Source organism: Microtus oregoni, unplaced genomic scaffold (assembly GCF_018167655.1).
Source record: "Microtus oregoni isolate MIOR12 unplaced genomic scaffold, Mior012 000015F_ref0000493, whole genome shotgun sequence".
In the NCBI taxonomy this organism is placed as follows: domain Eukaryota; kingdom Metazoa; phylum Chordata; class Mammalia; order Rodentia; family Cricetidae; genus Microtus; species Microtus oregoni.
Genome location: NW_024543074.1, coordinates 48,813,857 through 48,833,217, shown reverse-complemented (window position 1 = coordinate 48,833,217; position 19,361 = coordinate 48,813,857). Strand labels below are relative to the sequence as shown.

Genomic DNA, 19,361 nt, shown 5'->3' with positions numbered 1-19,361 from the left:
TAACAGAGGCAAAACCATGTGACCAAGTGTCACAGTTACCCCAACTGTAAGACTGGGGTAGGTTCTAACAAGTCTGCAACCTCCGTTATGCTTCTGTCGCTATAGGAGACCATAGTTGGGGTTCCGACCTGTGATATTTGGTTACTAGTTATGAAGAGCTCAGCGCAGTGCGTGTTCAGTAAACAGTAACGGGGCGCTTTCCATCCTCTTGGGAAGGTCCTACTCAGTCAGCGATGCAGTGGGAAACAGCGATGCATGAAATAAAACTTTTTCTGGCACTGCTACACAGGAAACTCAGCTCGGTAACAGGTTTGTGCTAACAGGCATAAACAGTGCCTAAAAGACCTAAAAGGGCCCCTGGCCTCAGAAGCCACTTCAACCAGGCGGTGGAATAGAGGCAGGGCAGCCGGAGCAGGTTCCGCCTCCACTTCTCGCCCAAGTTCCCTCCCCCTCGGGCAGTCGGAGCGTCAACTCGCGCGACCGGCCTAAGCCCGGCGGCGCATGCGCGCTACTTCCCGCGCCGCTCAGAGTGACGCACGCTCGGGCTCTAGGCCTCAGCCTCCGCCCCGCCCCCCGGCGTACGGCTCTCGCCCCGAGCCCCCGGCTACGTCCTCACGGGGGGCTTCTCCAACGCCCCGTCCTCCACTTCGCCAACACTGTAGAACTGGCTCAAGCGTGCAGACCCACCTCCCGTGCTCCCGTGGCGGCGGCGGTGGTGATGATGGGCCGGCGAAGACCAGGCCAATGGGCGGGATGTGAGGAGGCAGCGGTTGCCCGGGACCTACTTCCGGAGGACGGGCGGAAGTGGCTGCGGCGCCTGGCGGGAGGGGGGGGAGAGGAGCGCGAGGGGAGGGCCGGGCCACAGGGGGTCGAGGGGGTGGGGCCTGCTGGCGGCTGGGACCCGGACCCGGCCTGGATCTGGAGCTGGGAGGGCCGAGGCTCCCAGCCGGGATCGGATGGGCGGGGTCCAGGTAAGGAGCCCGTGCGCCGAGGGACCGAGTCGCAGGCGCGGTGGAAGCGAGGGTTCCCAGTGCTGGGAGGGTCTCCGTGTCACTGTGCCGTGGGAACGCCGAGCGCTGAGCGCGGGGTTCGGAAGGGAAGGGTGGGAGGAGTTAAGTTCTTAGCGGGGGGTGTACTGTGTCCGCCACGCCCCTACAGGAAGAGGGGTGCATGCCTGTGCGCGCGTGTGTGTCCGTGTGTCCGTACGTCTGTAAAACTCACTGAGGGCAGGGGCACCAAGGAGGGCTCCCAGACTGAGAAATTGGGGCTTCTGCCAGCAGGACTCAGGCCTCAGATAGTCCAGGAGAGTGCTCTCGGGAGTGGCCCTGAGAAGGAGTTTGAAAGAAATTGGGAATTACATCCTTGGCATAGTTTCGGAAGCTGTGGGGGAGGTGAGGGTTGCAGGGGATGCCTGTGGAAGGTGCCAACATCTAGGTCTGGGTAGGATTCAGTCCCATTGACAGGAGGTAGGAGATTAAAACACTGAACCCCCAGAGAAGCTTGAGAGAGAGAGAGGATTAGTAAGTGGTGTTTTAGAACGTGGGACCTTATTTTCTGTATTTTTAGAGGACCGTCTTTCCACACTGACAGTACTTTTGGTTGCATGTCTGTACTGAGAATAGTTAGGACCCAAGCACACATACACGTATGCTCAGAATGATGGGGCTACAGTTTGTGTATGAAGTATGTACTTTTTGTACAAATTGTGTGGAGTAGTTGAAGAAGAGCGTTTGTTGGCTGAACACGGTAAAGGACTATAGTCAACATGGAGGTCTCAGAAAGATTGGAGAGTGTCATAATGTTTAAATGTTCCACAGGTTCCCAGAGTTTCTCTGGGCCATGTCGATGTTACAGCCTGTTTCTTCTCCTGAGCCCCAGCAGAACACAAGTGGACCAGTGGATGGTTTCTCTTGCTTGAGCAGGAGATGGCATAATACCTGGAATCGGCCTACCACGAGCCTCTGAGCTTTAGAAGCCAGCTGGATGAAGGGATGTCATAACCGCCTGGAAGGGACACGGAAATCAGCAGTGGGGGGGGAGGGGCCTGGACACACCCCTTCCCCCCCAGACTCCTCCCTGTCAGGGTCCACCCGGCCATGGACTTTGGACCTGGATAAGTGGAGAGAAGCTGTGCTTTGGTGAATCTGATTCAGTTTGAAAATGGAGTATTAAGTGGGGGGCTTGATGATCTCCAGGGGAGCCACTGAGAGAAGAAAAGAAAGGTAAGGTTCTTCCTCCTTTTTCACTTGGTGCCCTGCTGTTGCTGTGCAGGAGATGGGAATGGGGACAGTCTGGGAAGGCAGCCATGTCTAAAGTCAGGGCACCTCCTGTACCCTGATGAAAAAGAACCTTATTCTGATGGTACACAGAAAGCATCACCTCTACCTCTCTTTCAAGGGGCAGATAATGACCCTAGCCTGTCCCTTACTGAGGCTACAACAGATAGCTGGTAAAGGATTTGAGTGCCTGCAATTGTGAGCTCAGATAGGTGAGGTGAGGTCAAGGAGAGCCTGCTAGGCAATCGGGCTGCAGGGCTGTTGGATTAGGTGCCTTTCAAGGCCTTTCCACTAGTGAGCTAATAGGATTTCAGACTGGTCTGGACTGACCGAAATGGATTACTCACTCTGGCAGAAGCAGACTGCTTAGTTTTGGGAATCTATTAACTAAGGGAGGGGTAGAGGGGGAGCTGGACTAGGAAATGGCTAGATAACTCCCTAAATTGTTTCTCTGCCTTTTTCCCCAGTAAGGAAGCTGAGGTCTTTAACCCTCATGGAAAGAACAGAAACAGCTTGAGTTTGGGGAGCAGTACAATTTGTGGTCTAGCTCCAACTTTCCTGTTCAGTGTGCAGCCTGAGACACGTTAATCACCTCCTGTGCTGTTCTCGTCACACCAGACAATACTTCACTCAGGTTGCTACTAGGAACAAGCGAAATAATTTTGCCTTTTGAAAGACCTTGTTCATATAAGACAGCCACATCAATTTTACTTGATTTCTTGTTTATTGTAATACATAGAAAAGCTCTGGATGAAAGTTCTGTTCTTTTATTGAATGAGCATGCTTGCCAGAGCCATAAGCAGATATCTCTTGTTTGTTTTTCGAGACAGGGTTTCTCTGTGTAACAGCCCTGACTGTCCTGGAACTCTCTTTGTGGACCAGGCTGTCCTCAGACTCACAGAGATCCACCTGCCTCTGCCTCCTGAGTACTGGGATTAAAGGTGTGCACCACCACTGCCAGCCTTAGCAGACATCTTATTTAAAGGCCTTCCTGGCATTTGTTTCATCATGTTATGTAAAAGGTGAACAGTTTTAGGAAAGCTTAACTCAAGGGGATCCTGTCAGATACTGCATTGGCTCTGATGGCTCTCCACTCAGCTTTGCAGCGACTTCCTCTTGGGGAAGTTTTAAGTCTCAAGGACCAGTGAGAAGACCTAACCCAATTTCTTGGAGTGGGTGCTGAACCTTTTTTCCTCTCTCAGATCCTTGTCTGCTCTTTCAGGTGCCAGGTGGCTCCAAACTGACATCTCTTGGGCTTTTATTTATTTTCAGACTGTTCATAACCCAAGCAAGTTAGTTATTAGCTGTCTTTGTACCTGCCTGCTCCTCCTTTGAAAATTTCCCTACACCGAGGTGCCTGCTTTTCCTAGTGATGATAAACAGCAAAGAGCAGGGGACGCACGCACAGCGCCTGCATTTGAGGCAGCAGCATGTGGTGGCGAGGGCTAGGGTCATGAAGCCTGTAAGTCAGTTACAGAGGGACCTCACATCCACTGAAAACAATGCCTGTTCTTCCTCGCCATAGGAGTCCCAGTCTTTGCTCAGTGGCCTGAAGGCTGGGCATTTCAGCCTGGGTAGGTCTTCTGGCTCTGAACTGTTCTTTGTCTTGTCTGAAGCTTGTCACGGCCCCCTTGGAGGCCAGGCTGCTGTATATGTATGGGTCTCAGTGTCGATGTGTCAGCTTCCCCAAATCTACTGAGCAAGTGCATGGTTACCAATCTTTGCTTATACACAGGTATCACAGTGATCTCTTTATGGCTATGTAATGCCAAGATGCCTCCTGAGCCACCTGCAGGGGGCATGGTGTGTTCTGGAACTTTCCTTATCCTACCTGGAGTGCCTACAGCACCCCAAGTACTGAGGAGTTACATTGCATTGACCAGTGTTCATGTCAATCAAGTGTCCAGGTTGTTATCCAGCTTACCTCACTCTAAGGAAGCGCTTGAGGATTGCTTTCCTTGTTTGAGGAGGACCTATGGAAGCCCTGAGCAGGAAGAGCTCACCTAAGGGGTGTGGCATATGCATATGCCACACCCCTTAACACTTGTGCAGTTGAGTGCTGAGTTGCCTTACAGCAGCCTCCAGGGAGAGAGAGAAACTGGGTGCCCTGACAGCCTCCCTGGTAAGTCATTTCCTCCTTAGTGTGAGCTAGAGTCTTTGACCTGCCAGAGCACTAGCTCTCCTGTCCCCTGCTGATTCTTCTGCTAGACATTTCTCTCAAACTTTTTCACAGGGCCAGCAGATTGCTAGGGTACCACACTCAAGTGTTTAACAAGGCTGTTAGCCAGGATTTTACACTGAATTTATTTAGACCTTCCTTTATTCTAAAAGGAATTGGAGGTGGCTAATGAAAAGATTTCATAGGCATTGCTTAGTGGTCTGTTGTTAACGAGCTGAGTTTCCGTATCGCTGTGTGGTTTGGGGCAGACATGTTAGGAGGAATGATAAAAGAAACTAAAACACGAGTTTAACACTTCCGTTTTGCTTCCTCTTATGTTTTTAAGTAAAGATCTGTCACAAATTCAGAGCATGAATTCTTTCCAAACTGCAAGCACTTTGGGGTATCTAGGCTGTAGTTTATAAGGGGCAAGTTCCTGGAATATTTTTTACTTTCCTCGTTAGTTTGTTTTGTTTTTGTGTGCTAGTAGAGTAGGCAGGCAAGTGTATTACCTTTTAATTCTCTGTTATCCTGAGACTAGATCTTCCTGTTTTTCCATTTGCACATAATCTGATCCCATGCTCATCCCCAGAGTCTCGACATCCAGCTCGTGTTTCTTCGGTTCTTCCCCAGTGCAACCTCCAGAGCCCAAGGCTTCATTACTGATACATTCTTTTTGCTTGGACCAAATGCTATCTATTCCTCCTGTTTAAAAACTCATCCCATCTCAACTCCGTGTTCCTATCTTGGAGGGGGATGGGCTTCTTGTGTTTGGCGACTATCTTGGAATATAAGCAAAGGACTGCAAAGATGGACATGGTGGTCAGTTGTGTTCTCCCCACCTGTTTCCTGTCTCACTGCCTTAGAAGGCCTGGGCTGCTCAGTCTTCCCATCTTCAGTACCCGTTATGTATGTCTTTTATCCAGGATGGTGATTTTAGCTCCCTATATTTTGGATCTAAGGACCGGTTTCCCAACTTTTTGTACTTATAGAGAAATTACACTTAGTTGTTACGGGAAGTAAGAAGAGGACCAAAGGTGTAGACAAACAGTGGCATTCTCTTGGCACATGCATGGGCTTGAGTTTCCTGTCATAGTCTGTGCAGTCAGCTAAACTGGAAATGGTGGGCATTCACTCACCACACCCACACCCAGTCCACTCCACTGACGTGTCAGCCTTTCCTGTACTTCAGGGCGGGATTCCAACTGCTGCTATCAAGATTTCTCTGCTGTCCCACTGTGTTCCTGTCCCGTGGGCACAGAGCTGTCCCAGCAGTTCTCAAGGACACGTGGGTGCTAGGTTTGGAAGCTGGAATGCCTAAATCTAAAATCTGGCTAGGGCTTATGACTTGACAGGAAATGTATACTTAACCCAAAGCCCCAGAATTGTCTGTAGAATGGGGGTGATGCCGGGAGAGTGTACGGAGAGGTCAGGAGAACAGACTTGGAGGGAAGGGTGACTTTATACCTAGTGACTCCTTAGAATTTTAACTCCTCACCTGCTTAAGGAGCCCTAAGAGTCCCAGAGAGCGGGGTAAGAGATGGGTGGTGGAAGCTCAGGGTTAGGTGAAGGTCAGGTACAACAGGATGTGGGAGGGTGAGGTTGTGGTAGAGGTGAGTGGACGGTAGGGATTCTCAGATACCTCTTTGAATTACAAAATGGCCCAGCCCTTGAAATCTGGCTTGCTCTGCGTGGCCTATTACCCAGGACTCAGACCTCAGAAACTGCTCCAGGGCCGCTGCTGACACCTAGGTCAGGCCCTGAAGTTCCTGGTTTGCTTTTTCCCTCCCCTTTCTCAGGCTGCGACTGTGGCATTCCTTGCTGAGCACGTAGGTCCCCCGGGGTTCTGATGAGTGCTTGTCTCCACCCTCCTCAAACTCCCTCCAGGTTTCTTTTACTTTAAAATACCAAGGAATCCAGGTCCAGGCACACACACACCCATTTAGGGTTACTACAAAAGCCTCTGATTCCTTCCCTCCCTTGGGCTTAGGGCTTACACTACGCACAGGCCTATCTCTGGTTTCCCCACCCACAGAAAAAAAACAAGAAAGAATCGAAATGACTAGCTCTGGCTCGCCTTGGGCAGCAGGTGTTTCCTCCCCGGCTTCCCTTTTTGCACCTAGTACTTGTTGCTTGCTCGCACTGCACTCACCCCTCGTCTTTCTCCAGCTCAAACTCTGCAGCTTTCCTGGTTTGGGTATAGGCAATAGTTTCCAGGTTCTTCGTGTTGGGTTTGATGAACGCTCTACTTGGGAACGCTCCACCAAGTCCGCACCCGTCAAAGTCGGTAAAGCTCTAGACTCATGGGCTGGGCTGGATTAAGGGACACTCGGGGAAAGTCTGTACTGGACGAGGCTGAGGGTGTGAGTGGGATCCGCATCTACACTAAGAGTTGTGACTAGGGAAAGGGCCCCAAACAAACATCTCTTCTACCACTGCCTTTCGAAGTTGGGAGACGGGGGAAACCCGCTGTTTAGGTCTTGACGGGTGATCGGGAAGTCAGCAGAAGAGGCAGGCCCCGGAAGGAGGGGCCAGCGCGGACTCGCCCGTGGTAGGGCGGGGACCAACAGAGGGGGCTAAGGGAGCCCCGCCCCGCCCTCCCGGGGAAGGGCCACGTTGCCCGCTGGCAGGGCCCGGCGGGCGCCGCAGGAAGACCGGCGAGACGGGACGCGGCCGCTGGGTCTCGCCGGTCCGGAGCGAGCCTGGTTCCAGGCAGGGAGAGTTGGGAGTATCTGGTGAGTTGGGTCGGCGGATGCCGGCGTCCACGGTCTCAGGAGGGCAGGAAGCTCGGCGGAGGGAGGCCGCGCGGCCAGGGGATTCGGGTCTGAGTTCCGAGTATGCCCGAAAGCCCGGGCTGTTGGAGTGGCGGGCCCACCCGGGGCTGCGCAGCGCGCAGTCTCCCCCGCGCGGGGAAGTGGGAACTTCGCGCTCAGCGGCAGGATTCCCGGCCTTTAGCTGGGGGGGGGGGGAGGCTTCTCCGGGAGGGGCTGTTGTGAAACTCGGCTGGAGGGAACTGCTACGGCGGGTCGGGGAGAGGTGGGGTCGCCTCGAGGGAGCAGGGGACTGGAATAGAAAGTGGGCTTCCTCCGAGTCTAGGCTTCATAAGTTACTAGGGCTTGTTTTTGCCTAGCCATAAGGAAAATTGACTCAATATTGAAATATGTAAGTTGGCAATAAAACTTTTCCCTGATCTCTTTGCTAATGTGTGTGAAACGGGGCCCCCCCAAGAGGTGCAGAGCCCCCCATTTTACGAAATGTTCAGAGGGACTGGCCCACCCAATTGTCTCTATGGATGAGTGGCCTTAGCCCAAAGCTTCATTTTCGTTAACCCTTGCTACTGCAATGGCTTTCGTGCTTAAGAACATCGTTGGCCCGTATTATTGTCTGCCTATTTTAATGCTATCAAGACGGGAAAATTTTGATTCTGGAGTCTTCCCATATTCAGTCACTACTACTTGATCTTTTTGTTTGTTTGTTTGTTTGTTTGTTTTTCGAGACAGGGTTTCTCTGTAGCTTTGGAGCTTGTCCTGGAACTAGCTCTTGTAGACCAAACTGGCCTCGAACTCACAGAGATCCGCCTGCCTCTGCCTCCCGAGTGCTGGGATTAAAGGCCACCACCGCCTGGCTGACTACTTGATCTTTTAGTGTGGAGATCGCTAATAATGGCGGCATTGCATCCCTGCTTCTGTTTCTCAGGTTCCACCACAGTGTGTTCAAACTCTGTGGCAGTTGCAACAAGTTAAACTAATTTTCTACTTAGGACATCGGGAAATTGTTATTGTCATCCAGACATCAGGGACCTTGGAGATGACCAAAGTCAACTTGTCTGTTTACAGATGAGGAACTGATACAATGATTCATCAGGTTACTGGTTCAGGGGCTCTGGGGCTTACTGTTGCTGGGCTGTGGGGCTCTCATGCTTTGCTGTACCAGCATTGTGTTCTCTTTCACCTTTCCCCCAGGTCTTACCCTCTACACCCTTGAATTATTTAGCATATCTACTCTGACTCCTTTTCAGTTCTTCCTTCCCTGTGAAGTTATTTAGCCTGGTACCTTATACAGAGTATAACAACCAGAAAGTAGTTCACTTAGCCATTGTCTGTGACGTGTTCTTCGTGCTCTGGATTTTTTTTTAGCTTCTTTTTTTTTTATTTAAGGCATTAAATTATGCTATCTTGTACAATCCCTTGTCTTGACATCTTTTTTTCAGGCAGCATCCGCTCTTCCTTTCTGTCTGTTCTGCCTGACCCTTGCTGTGAGCCTCTGGTTTCCATAAAAATCAGACATGTAACATGGTTCCAGTCTGGCCCCATGAAGCTGTGTCATCTATATCACATGCCTCCCAAACCATTTTTTAAGGAAAGAGGCCCTGGAAAAGCCACATAGCGTGCTCTGGATTTTTAAGCTGTGCTTTTTAAAATAGTGGGCAAGGCAGAAAGAAATAGGAGGGACAGTTCAGTAACATTGCTTCCATCTTGATCCTTAAAAGCTAGGTATAACATTTGCTTTCTTGATCCTGGTTGGAAGTTGACCATTTCTGTTCACTTGTCGCTTAAGGAACACCTTTGGCAGAGAGGGGGCAAGCATGGATGGAATCGACCTTAGAGGCTAGATGCGGAAGTGCAAGCTTGTCATAGCAGAACTCTGCTTGTTATACCTGCTGTCTTGGAGCCCTTGGAAAGAACACATGATGGTGTTCCAGCCAGCTCTCCAGCCACTGTCCCAGTTAAGGTCAACGTCAGACTACTGATGTGTTAAGAAAATGACCATCTACAGGAGCCTAGCCCTCAGCATTTGAGTCTTCCAGCCCAAGGTCCTGACAAATGGCAGAGACAGGTCCTTCCCTCTGCCCCATTTTCTAAATTCTTCAACTATTGACATTGGGTGAAGGAATAAATGATTGTCACAGTTTTAAGCCAATAAGTTAAGTAAGTTAACAAAAACTACTGATAAGAAATGGGTGAGAGTAGAGCAGTCTTTAAAGTCTGGGCTGGGACCCGAGTGTGGCAGGTAGAGAGGGGCACTCGCCCTACTTATCCGAGATTGTGTTCCATTTTCTCATTTAAGTACAGTCTGCTGTAATGAATCACCCCAAACTTAGTGGACTTTGTTGTTGCAGTCAGATATAGCTGGTTCCTTTCCATCCTTAGTGGTTAGCTCTAGTAGTGAGCGGGAATGCTAGCTGAGCTTGTCAGCTGGAACACATTGGATGTCCTGTCTTGCTATGCAGCCCAGATTAGTCTTGAACTTCCGGCATTTCTCTTGCCTCTGTTGCCTGAGTGCTGAGATTACGGGTGTGCTCCATCATACCCAGCCATCTTGTCTTTTAGGGATAACTTAAAGGAGTCATAGGTCGCCTCAGAATCACAGGGAAGGTATGTGGACCCTCCCCTATGGAGGAAGAAGAGACATTATTTTGAATGAAGAGCTTCCAGAAGGGGAGATGTGGCAGTCCTCTGTGGAAAGTTCAGTTCTTCACTTTTGCTGCTGTTTTCACCTTCATTCTCTATGGATTCCTTAGTAGCAGAAGTGGTCCTTCATGCAGCCTCTCAAGACTTCACATGTCCAAGCACTGTAGCAGGTGTAGAGGACACGGAGCCTCTTTTCCTAAGGAGTGAGATAAGAGCTAAGGAAGGGATGACCAGATTCTCTTACAACGTGGAGAGAGTGTGGAGGAAGAGTAGTCACAGGGAGGTTTGGTCGTATGTGTCTGGGATGTTTCATACGCCTAGGAAATGTGAATGTTTTTAGGTGGAGCACTGGTAACAGCACTTCAGGAGCAAAGACATCAGTGTGCGGAAGCAGTTACTGGGGAAGGACCCAGTCCTAAGGCTCATGTGGGATCCATGTCATTCATGGTAGAAATGGCGATTACAGAAGGATGCACATCAGTTGTGAAGCCCATTTCTGTTGCTGGGGGGCCACCACCCAGCTCCCAAATAAATCACACATGGAGGCTTATTTTTTTTCTTATGAATTCCTGGGTTTAGCTTGGCTTATTTCTAGCCAGCTTTCCTTAACTTAGACGATTCTGTCTATGTTTTGCCTCTGGGCTTTTATCTTTATTCTGTATACCTTTCTTCTTACTCCATGGCTTGTTCTGTAGCCAGGTGGCTGCTCCCTGGTGTCCTCTTCTTTTCTTACTCCTCCACCTTTTTCTTCCCAGATTTCTCCCACTCTCTCTGCCTGCCAGCCCCGCCTATTCTTTCTCCTGCCTCGCTATTGGCTGTTAAGATCTTTATTAGACCAATCAGGTGTTTTAGACAGGCAAAGTAACACAGCTTCACAGACTTAAACTAATGCAACATAAAAGAATGCAATACACTTTTGTATCATTAAAACAAATGATCCAGCCGGGCGGTGGTGGCGCACGCCTTTAATCTCAGCACTTGGGAAGCAGAGGCAGGCGGATCTCTGTGAGTTCGAGGCCAGCCTGGTCTACAAGAGTTAGTTCCAGGACAGGAACCAAAAAGCTATGGAGAAACCCTGTCTCGAAAAATCAAAAAAAAAAAACAAAACAAAAAAAAAAAACAACAACAAATGATCCACAACTTAAACTTGACACATTTTTGTCAAACTAAGGAGTTTGAATTTCTTCCATGTAGGTAGTGGCAGCCTCTCTTAATTTTACTGTGTCCGAGTATCTCCTGCTACCAGAGGTTATTTAGAGAGAAGCCACACGTAGGTCACTTCAGCTGGGGAACTACCAGGGATTCCAGATTAACAGCTTAAAGGGGTTGAGGGCTTTAAATAAGAATGGCGATGAATGGGGAACTGTTTCAACCCTTGGCAGAACTCTGAAGCTTTTAGGGCTAGCCATGTTTCTGAAGTTAGAATCTAGTACCGAGTGAGGAGTTCTTCATGAGCCCTCACCCCTAACAGCCACTGGCTTGGGGAGGAGAAAGAATGAGTTTTCTTTGAAGGTGTGACTTCTGCTAGGTCATCCATGTTCCAGTGGATGGCTCCATATCATGAGTCTGTGGGCAGCACAAATGGGAGTGCGAAACAAGAGGAGTTAAGGGTGGGTTTGGACCTTGGGTGTCGTTGTCAGTTGCGTGTGTGTGTGTGTGTGTGTGTGTGACAGAAACTGTGATCAAAATATTACTGTATGATATTCTCAAAAAAACTCTAAGAAACCAAATATGAGTGGGTACATATTTGGTTTCTAGCCATAAATAAAGGACATTGAGCCTATAATTCATGTTCCTAGAGAAGCTAAATAAGGTGAATCCAAAGACAAACACATAGGCATCCTCAGGAATATTAACCTTCATCAGGCGATGAAAGGACACAGAGACAGAGACCCACACGGGAGCACCGGACAGAAATCTCAAGGTCCAAATCAGGAGCAGAAGGAGACGGAGCACGAGCAAGGAACTCAGGACCACGAGGGGTGCACCCACACACTAAGACAATGGGGATGTTCTATTGGGATCTCACCAAGGCCAGCTGGCCTAGGTCTGAAAAAGCATGGGATAAATCCGGACTAGCTGAACATAGCGGACAATGAGGAATACTGAGAATTCAAGAACAATTGCAGTGGGTTTTTGATCCTACTGCACGTACTGGCTTTGTGGGAGCCTAGGCAGTTTAAATGCTCACCTTACGAGACCTGGATAGAGGTGGGCAGTCCTTGGGCTTCCCACAGGTCAGGGAACCCTGATTGCTCTTCGAGCAGATGAGGGGGGGGGGACTTAATCGGGGGAGGGGGAGGGAAATGGGAAGCGGTTGTGGGGACGAGGCAGAAATCCTTAATAAATAAATAAATTTAATAAAAAAAAAACTCTAAGAACAGTGCATGATAATCCACTATGTTCATTTCTGTAGCAAAAATGTGAGTAGACACTCAAGTGGGGTGGAGAATATAAACAGCCCCATATTAGATTAGATCCAACGCCACCAAATGTGGAGCTGTGGGATTTTCTTGTCGAATGAGTTTAGGAAACTGTTTGTCGGTGCGTTTTGGATTGGAAGTAGCAGTGGAGGGATTGTGCATATGTGTGGTGTCCACACTGAAGACATTTAGGTTGCATGCACATTTGCATGCTGAAGTTTGTAGTTTGGCAGTGCGTGGAGCTGATCCAATCCTTGTGTTGCCTTTTGCTGGTTTCCCTGGCATGGACAGTGATAGGGGGGTGGACTATCATGATCTGAAGACATGAAAGATATCTTGACATTTATTTTGTTGTATAGCTGGTACTGTTCTAAATGCGCTATAGATTATCTCACTAATTCTTAAAGCAGCATACTGAGGTATTCCATGATCGTTTCTATCTTAGAGGTGAGAAAATTGAGTCTTAGAGATGTAGAAAAATACAGGGTGATGCCAAGCAGTGCTTCTTGTCTGACTTTATGCATGTCTGCTGTGTCCTTCTTTTGGTGCCTGAAAGGACTCAGGAGCTTGTCCACCCTGACAGCCAAGGTCTGAATTGGATCACACCTCTAAACATGGCAGCTGCTGTAGAGGGCATCACTCGTGGTCAGTGTGCATTTATGGAAAAATGGCTGAGCGTGCCTTCTGCCTGTGCTTCTAGTACCTCAGACCACACCCTAATGGGCTAGTATCTAAAAGGCTATTGCCTGAAGAAATTCCCACAACAGGAATTGCGCTCTTCGTGGCAAAACAAGCAAGTGCTGTTGAAGAGTTCATATGGAAGGGCTGGGAAGGAGGGCAGGAAGGAACCAAGAGCCTGAGAGAGGTTTTCCTGTGAGCCATCCAGCCACTCGAAATGTTTGTAGACTTGCTAAAAATCCTGCTGGCAGGCAATCCTGACTTGCTTTGATCTGCATGCTAGTGGGTGCATTGCACCTTGTTCGACACCTAGAGAAAATGAAAAGTCATTTGAAGGTGATTTCTTGAGGGTTTGCCACCAGCCTGAAAACGTGTAGGTAGGTTTGAAGTGTCTCATTGACGATTCAAGGACAGTCCACTCCCCTATTCCAGAAGACAGCACTTAAGTAAATGAAGTTCTGTCTCTTTGTCTTGTTCCCATCCTTTTGTATTAAAGCCTTTTCCTGCTTAGACACTTACTTAGAAGGCAGGAAGATAGGGCTACCCTGAAATCCTGGCCATGGGAATATAGGGAAAGTTTCAACATTGACCACATTTTGAAGGGGAGTAAAGGAGAACCTGGCAATTGGTACATCTCAACTCTCCCAAGAAACTAGTATAATGAAGTAGGGATGTAATGCCACAGCTTAGTGGAAATGACCTAAGGTTTCTGTGAATATTGGCATTCTAGAAACTGCGGGGGCAGATGGGCTTGGGGTGACAGGACCCAAATCACAGGGCTGTAGAGAGTAGATCTGGAACCTAAGGTTTTGAGCTAGGATAGCGAATGGAGGTGTGAATGCAGTGAAGGGTCACTGAGACCATGGCCTTTTCTTGTGTCCTACCCCTTGAAAAGCCTGGCAGGAGCAGGTATGCAGTTGAGAGATTCAAGGTAAAACTGGTCCGTCAGCTTTGTTCCCCTTACTGAATGTGCCCAGCTGGGACAATACCTTATGGATGAAGTTTATTCAGATGGAGTCCACATTGCCTTATTTTATTTATTAAAAAAATTTTATTTAGAAACAGTTTTTCCAAAAAAGTTTCAGGTATGAAAATGGCCTTCCAGAGTGTCACTCAGATAATCACGTTCATGTGCTGTTGAGGGTGTGCCCCATTCAACCTGTGCAGCTACGCTGCTTCCTGTTCTTATGCACCCCTTTGCCTCTAAATATTTGTGTGTATTCCCTCAGAATTGGGGTGCTCTCTTGCATACCTTAATAGATACTGGTTATTATATCTACTTTAACTTACTGTCTAGATCAGTTTTACTTTGTATGATTAGTAACTTAAATTTTTTAAAAATTTTATTTTTTGTATTTTATATGAATGAGTGTTTTGCTTACTTCTACGTGTGCATTCATGGTACTTTCAAAGATTAAAAGGTGTCAAATCCCCTGGAACTGGAGTTGTGGGTGGTTGTGAGCCACCTTGTGAGTGCTGGTATCTGAACCCTGGTCCTCTGCCAAAGCAACCACTGAGACATCTTCAGCCTTTAGTGTCTTTTTTGTAAGAGTTTTATTGACATATAATTGACACACAGTAAACCACATGTTTAAAAAGTACAGTTTGTTTTGATATATATCTCCATAAAATGATTACTATAATCAACATGATAATCAAGACAATAAACATATCCACTCACCCCAAAATTTACTAGCGTCCTCCAGCCCCGATTGAGAGCTTCAGTTCTTCAGAGGTCACTAAGAGACTTGAGACAGGTTTGGATTTTTTGTCAGTCTCATGAGTAGTATTTATTAAATTTGCATTTTGCTTATGCTTGAAGTTGAACATTTTCTGATATGTATTTCTTATGAGCTACCCTTATTGGCTCATTTTCTATAGAATTGTTTGCCCCTTTTTCCTCTGTTATTTGAAGTCTTCCCCTAGTGTGATAATGTGTGTCAGTGATTGATGCTGCAGAAGTGCTCAGTCCATTCTGTTTCCTTGTGCTCTTTCTACCCATATAAAAGGCTTTCAAGTAAGGAAAAACATCAATTTGCTTTTGTTGCACCAAGAGTCAAACCTAGAAAGCCTTCCTCAGCTCCCATATTTCCTCCTAGACTTCATTTGTTGGTTTGCTTGTTTTGTTTTTAATTTGTTTGAATTTCTGGTGTACTTGGAAATTATCCATATATAGATATAATTTTACCCCTATATTTTTCCAAATTCCTGTATAATAGTTATGGTCTTGTTCTGTTCCATTGCATAGTGTACTTATTTATTACACAGTCTAATTGCAGACTTTTAGTAATTATTATTTTGATATCTCATTGAACAAGTCCCTCCACCACTCTTCTGCGCAAATATTCCTGTTTGTCTCCACACAAAAGCAGATTTATTGAACTTTTGATGGTCCAGTGTAATTCAAGTAAAAGGATGTTGAAGTATTTTACGTTCTTTTAGGAAATGTAATTTTGTTTCATACAGGCTTTTGAATGTTAAGTTTATCTTTAAATATTTGTTTTCATAGATTTTGCATAGGGTTTTCATCTCCATTAGTTCTAATTACTTTTTGTGCTCTGAAGGCCATTGCACGCTAGTATGTTAGTGGTTTTGGCCATTGACTGCTGTGTAACTGTTTCTAGAAACCCGCACAACATCAGCAAACAGAGTTTTGCTTCAGTGTTCAGTTGTTTCACTTGTATTGGCTGACTAACAACCACTGAGATTGTGGGCAGCATGACTTTAAGATTAATATAATTACTATTTTCCTTTCTTTTTTTCTTGGTTTTTCCAGACAGGGTTTCTCTATGTAGCCCTGGCTGTTTCTGGAACTAGCTTTATAGACCATGCTGGCCTCAAACTCAAGAGATGTGCCTGCCCTTTCCTCCCAAGTGCTGGAGTTAAAGGCATGTGCTGCCACATCCAGCCCCTCTACTATTTTCCAGTTGTTGTTTTGTTGTTGGTATGTTACCACAATACTCTCAACAGGAGCTGGGTAATGCTCCATTGTATATCTATAGCACATTTTGTGTGTCTGTTGGTCTGTCACCGACACTGAGGCTGATTCCATAACTTGAATATTGTAGGCAGTGCCTCCATAAACACGAGTGTTGTCGGCAGCCTGGCGTTATTTCTGACGTCATTGTATTAAACAGAATAACCAAACACAGAAAGACAAACATTCTCCTTCGTTGTGTTTCCTTACTAAGTCAGGTGTGATATTTGATTTTTAAAAAATCAGTAATTTTAGGGTAGTTTGGCTTGAAGAATGGGGGTTAAATGGTCTTACCTCTCCCTCCTTCTGAACTAGACTCTGGCTGAAAGACAGAAAATGAGATCTGGTTGGTAGGGAACCAGGAGTGAGTGAGTGACTGTCTTCCTTCCTTCCTTCCTTCCTTCCTTCCTTCCTTCCTGTCCTATCCCACTACCATCATTTTCTGCCTCATTTTGAAGCAGTAGAGCATGCCGTCCTGATCCTGCAGTCCACCTCCTTGCTTCCCTTTTTCCTTAGTTACTCCCTGTGCCCATCCTCCCCCCTGTGGCATGTGGAATTATACATACTTGAGGTAACAGTTGGCTTTCTCTCTCCTCTTTAGGTTCATGGCTTCTTCCTAATCTCAGCGCGGAAGAATCAACCCTTAGATTGGGAAAGTGAGCCAGGCAAGCCCAAGGCAGCCTTGAGCCCTCCCCTTGCCTGCCCTCCCCTGTGGGGGCCAGGATGCTGAAGAAGCAGTCTGCAGGGCTTGTGCTTTGGGGTGCTATTATCTTTGTGGGCTGGAATGCCCTACTGCTCCTCTTCTTCTGGACACGCCCAGCACCTGGCAGGCTACCCTCAGACAGTGCTCTTGATGACGACCCCGCCAGCCTCTCCCGTGAGGTGATCCGCCTGGCTGAGGATGCTGAGGTAGAGTTGGAACGGCAGCGGGGACTGTTGCAGCAAATCAGGGATCATCATGCTTTGTGGAACCAGAGGTGGAAAGTGCCCACTGTGGCCCCTCCAGCCTGGCCCCGTGTGCCTGTGACCCCCTCACCAACAGTGATCCCCATCCTGGTCATTGCCTGTGACCGCAGCACTGTCCGGCGCTGCCTGGATAAGTTGTTGCACTATCGGCCTTCAGCTGAGCGTTTCCCCATCATCGTCAGCCAGGACTGTGGGCATGAGGAGACAGCACAGGTCATTGCTTCCTATGGCAGTGCTATCACACACATCCGGCAGCCAGACCTGAGTAACATTGCTGTACAGCCAGACCACCGCAAGTTCCAGGGTTACTACAAGATCGCCAGGCACTACCGCTGGGCACTGGGTCAGATCTTCAACAAGTTCAAGTTCCCAGCAGTTGTAGTCGTGGAGGATGATCTGGAGGTGGCACCAGACTTTTTTGAGTACTTCCAGGCCACCTATCCACTGCTGAGAACAGACCCCTCCCTTTGGTGTGTGTCTGCTTGGAATGACAACGGCAAGGAGCAGATGGTAGACTCGAGCAAACCTGAGCTGCTCTATCGAACAGACTTTTTTCCTGGCCTAGGCTGGCTGCTGTTGGCTGAGCTGTGGGCAGAGCTGGAACCCAAGTGGCCCAAGGCCTTCTGGGACGACTGGATGCGCAGACCTGAGCAGCGGAAGGGACGGGCCTGTATTCGGCCAGAAATTTCGAGAACGATGACCTTTGGCCGCAAGGGTGTGAGCCATGGGCAGTTCTTTGACCAGCATCTTAAGTTCATCAAGCTGAACCAGCACTTCGTGTCCTTCACCCAGCTGGACTTGTCGTACCTGCAGCAGGAGGCCTATGACCGGGATTTCCTTGCCCGTGTCTATGGTGCCCCCCAGCTGCAGGTGGAGAAAGTGAGGACCAATGATCAGAAGGAACTGGGGGAGGTGCGGGTACAGTACACTAGCAGAGACAGCTTCAAGGCCTTTGCTAAGGCCCTGGGTGTCATGGATGACCTCAAGTCCGGTGTCCCCAGGGCTGGCTATCGGGGCATTGTCACTTTCCAGTTCCGGGGCCGGCGTGTCCATCTGGCACCCCCACAGACCTGGGGTGGCTATGATCCTAGCTGGAATTAGCACCTGCCTTTCCCTGCTGGGTCTCCTTGGCATACCATGAGCTGAGACAGGCCTGCAGTTCCTGGGCTATACCATCCTGTCAGTGTTTCCCTCTTGGGTCTATAATCTCTATTTCTGTGCCCCCCTCCCCAGTGGCATTCTAGTGCACAAACCATGATGAGGGTTATACTCCTGTTATCAGGAGAACTATTGTGTGGTGTATTTGGTGATACTGAACAAGAAACCACTGTGTGGTATGGGGAGGCTTGAGCTTGTTGGGGCCAGGGTGTTCTCTCGAAGGGCATCTGCAGAGAACTTGGCAGCTCTAGCTCTCTTGACCAGGCCTGTTGACCCTGACCTGGCTTCTGTCAGAACATGAACCCACCTTATATACCTATTCTCCCTTTCTTCACCTTCCCCCAGTGTGGGGCTAGGTTATGGAAGAAAGAATGGGTTTGTGGCCAAATGAGACTAACCAAAGGGGCTTCACTCTCAGGGTCAGATTGGAGTTGTTGGGGTGCCAGGGGCCACTGCCTCCTGGCCTCTCTTCCTGCTGACTCTCTAATGTTCTTCTCCTGCAGCACAGCAGCTTGTGGTTGGGAGATGGGAGGTGGAAAGGGAGAGCAATTTCTGTGCTAGGGCCAGCTGTCGGGAAAGCCCTGTACTTGGGCACCCTCCTTTCTGGAAGTCAGTTCTCTCTGTGTCCGTGAGGAGGAGTTGGTGCCAGCCTAGTGGGAGACAGTGGGCTGACTTCTGTACCTCTTTTCCCCTGGGGTTTGGTGTAGAGGCTCCTCCCTGAGGGCTGGCTCCTGGTGGCCATCTCAGAGCAAAGTATCCCAGGACATCTCTGGCCCCAAACCAGCTTCTGTCCCGCCTTCCTAAGCATTCCCACATCTCCCCCTGCCAAGCTGCAGGTTGCAGGTTGGAGAGAAATTTGTGTGTTTTTGTTTATTGCCTGACCTTAGTTTCATGGAAGAAAATTAAATCTACAGAATTATTTTCAAAAATAAAGTAAAGGCTGAATTGTCTGAGTTTCTTGTCTTGTGTCCTAGGAAAGGAAGTAAAAACGGTGGGGGGGAGGGGACAGAGGGAGGGAGTGAAGTCTACGGGAAGAGCTAGGCAGGTGAGAGAGCATGAGGACACTAGAAGGACAGAAAATGAGAACAACAGGGTAGCTGCAACTGGGGGAGGGCAAGGGACAGCTGAGGAGGGGACCAGGTGGGGTAGCCAGGCTGGCTTGTGGGGAGGGCCCCGGGCTGCAGGCCTGCTGTTAATCTTCAAGTTGGTTAACAAGTGGGTCTGGGAGTGGTCTGCAGAAAGCATGGCGTCTCAACCCTCCTAGGGCTGTCTTGTGGCGTGTGCCCTTGGCTCACTCAGGCAGTGTCTACTGGG

At 48.6% G+C, this 19,361-nt stretch overlaps 1 protein-coding gene across 3 annotated transcripts; it reads left to right on the top strand.

Annotated features, from left to right (window-relative positions):
* Positions 1–855: 855 nt before the first annotated feature.
* LOC121456814 (alpha-1,3-mannosyl-glycoprotein 2-beta-N-acetylglucosaminyltransferase) lies at positions 856–18,997 on the top strand. Of its 3 annotated transcripts, XM_041665284.1 has the most exons (3): positions 856–971; positions 1,818–2,222; positions 16,525–18,997. In XM_041665284.1, exon 3 carries the CDS (start codon positions 16,647–16,649, stop codon positions 17,988–17,990), a length of 1,344 nt encoding a protein of 447 aa, XP_041521218.1. In that variant the 5' UTR covers positions 856–971; positions 1,818–2,222; positions 16,525–16,646; the 3' UTR covers positions 17,991–18,997. The 3 variants fall into 3 exon arrangements, with proteins under 3 accessions (XP_041521218.1, XP_041521220.1, XP_041521219.1); XM_041665286.1 differs by lacking the exons at positions 856–971; positions 1,818–2,222 and adding an exon at positions 4,323–4,398; XM_041665285.1 differs by lacking the exons at positions 856–971; positions 1,818–2,222 and adding an exon at positions 7,024–7,169.
* Positions 18,998–19,361: the final 364 nt, after the last annotated feature.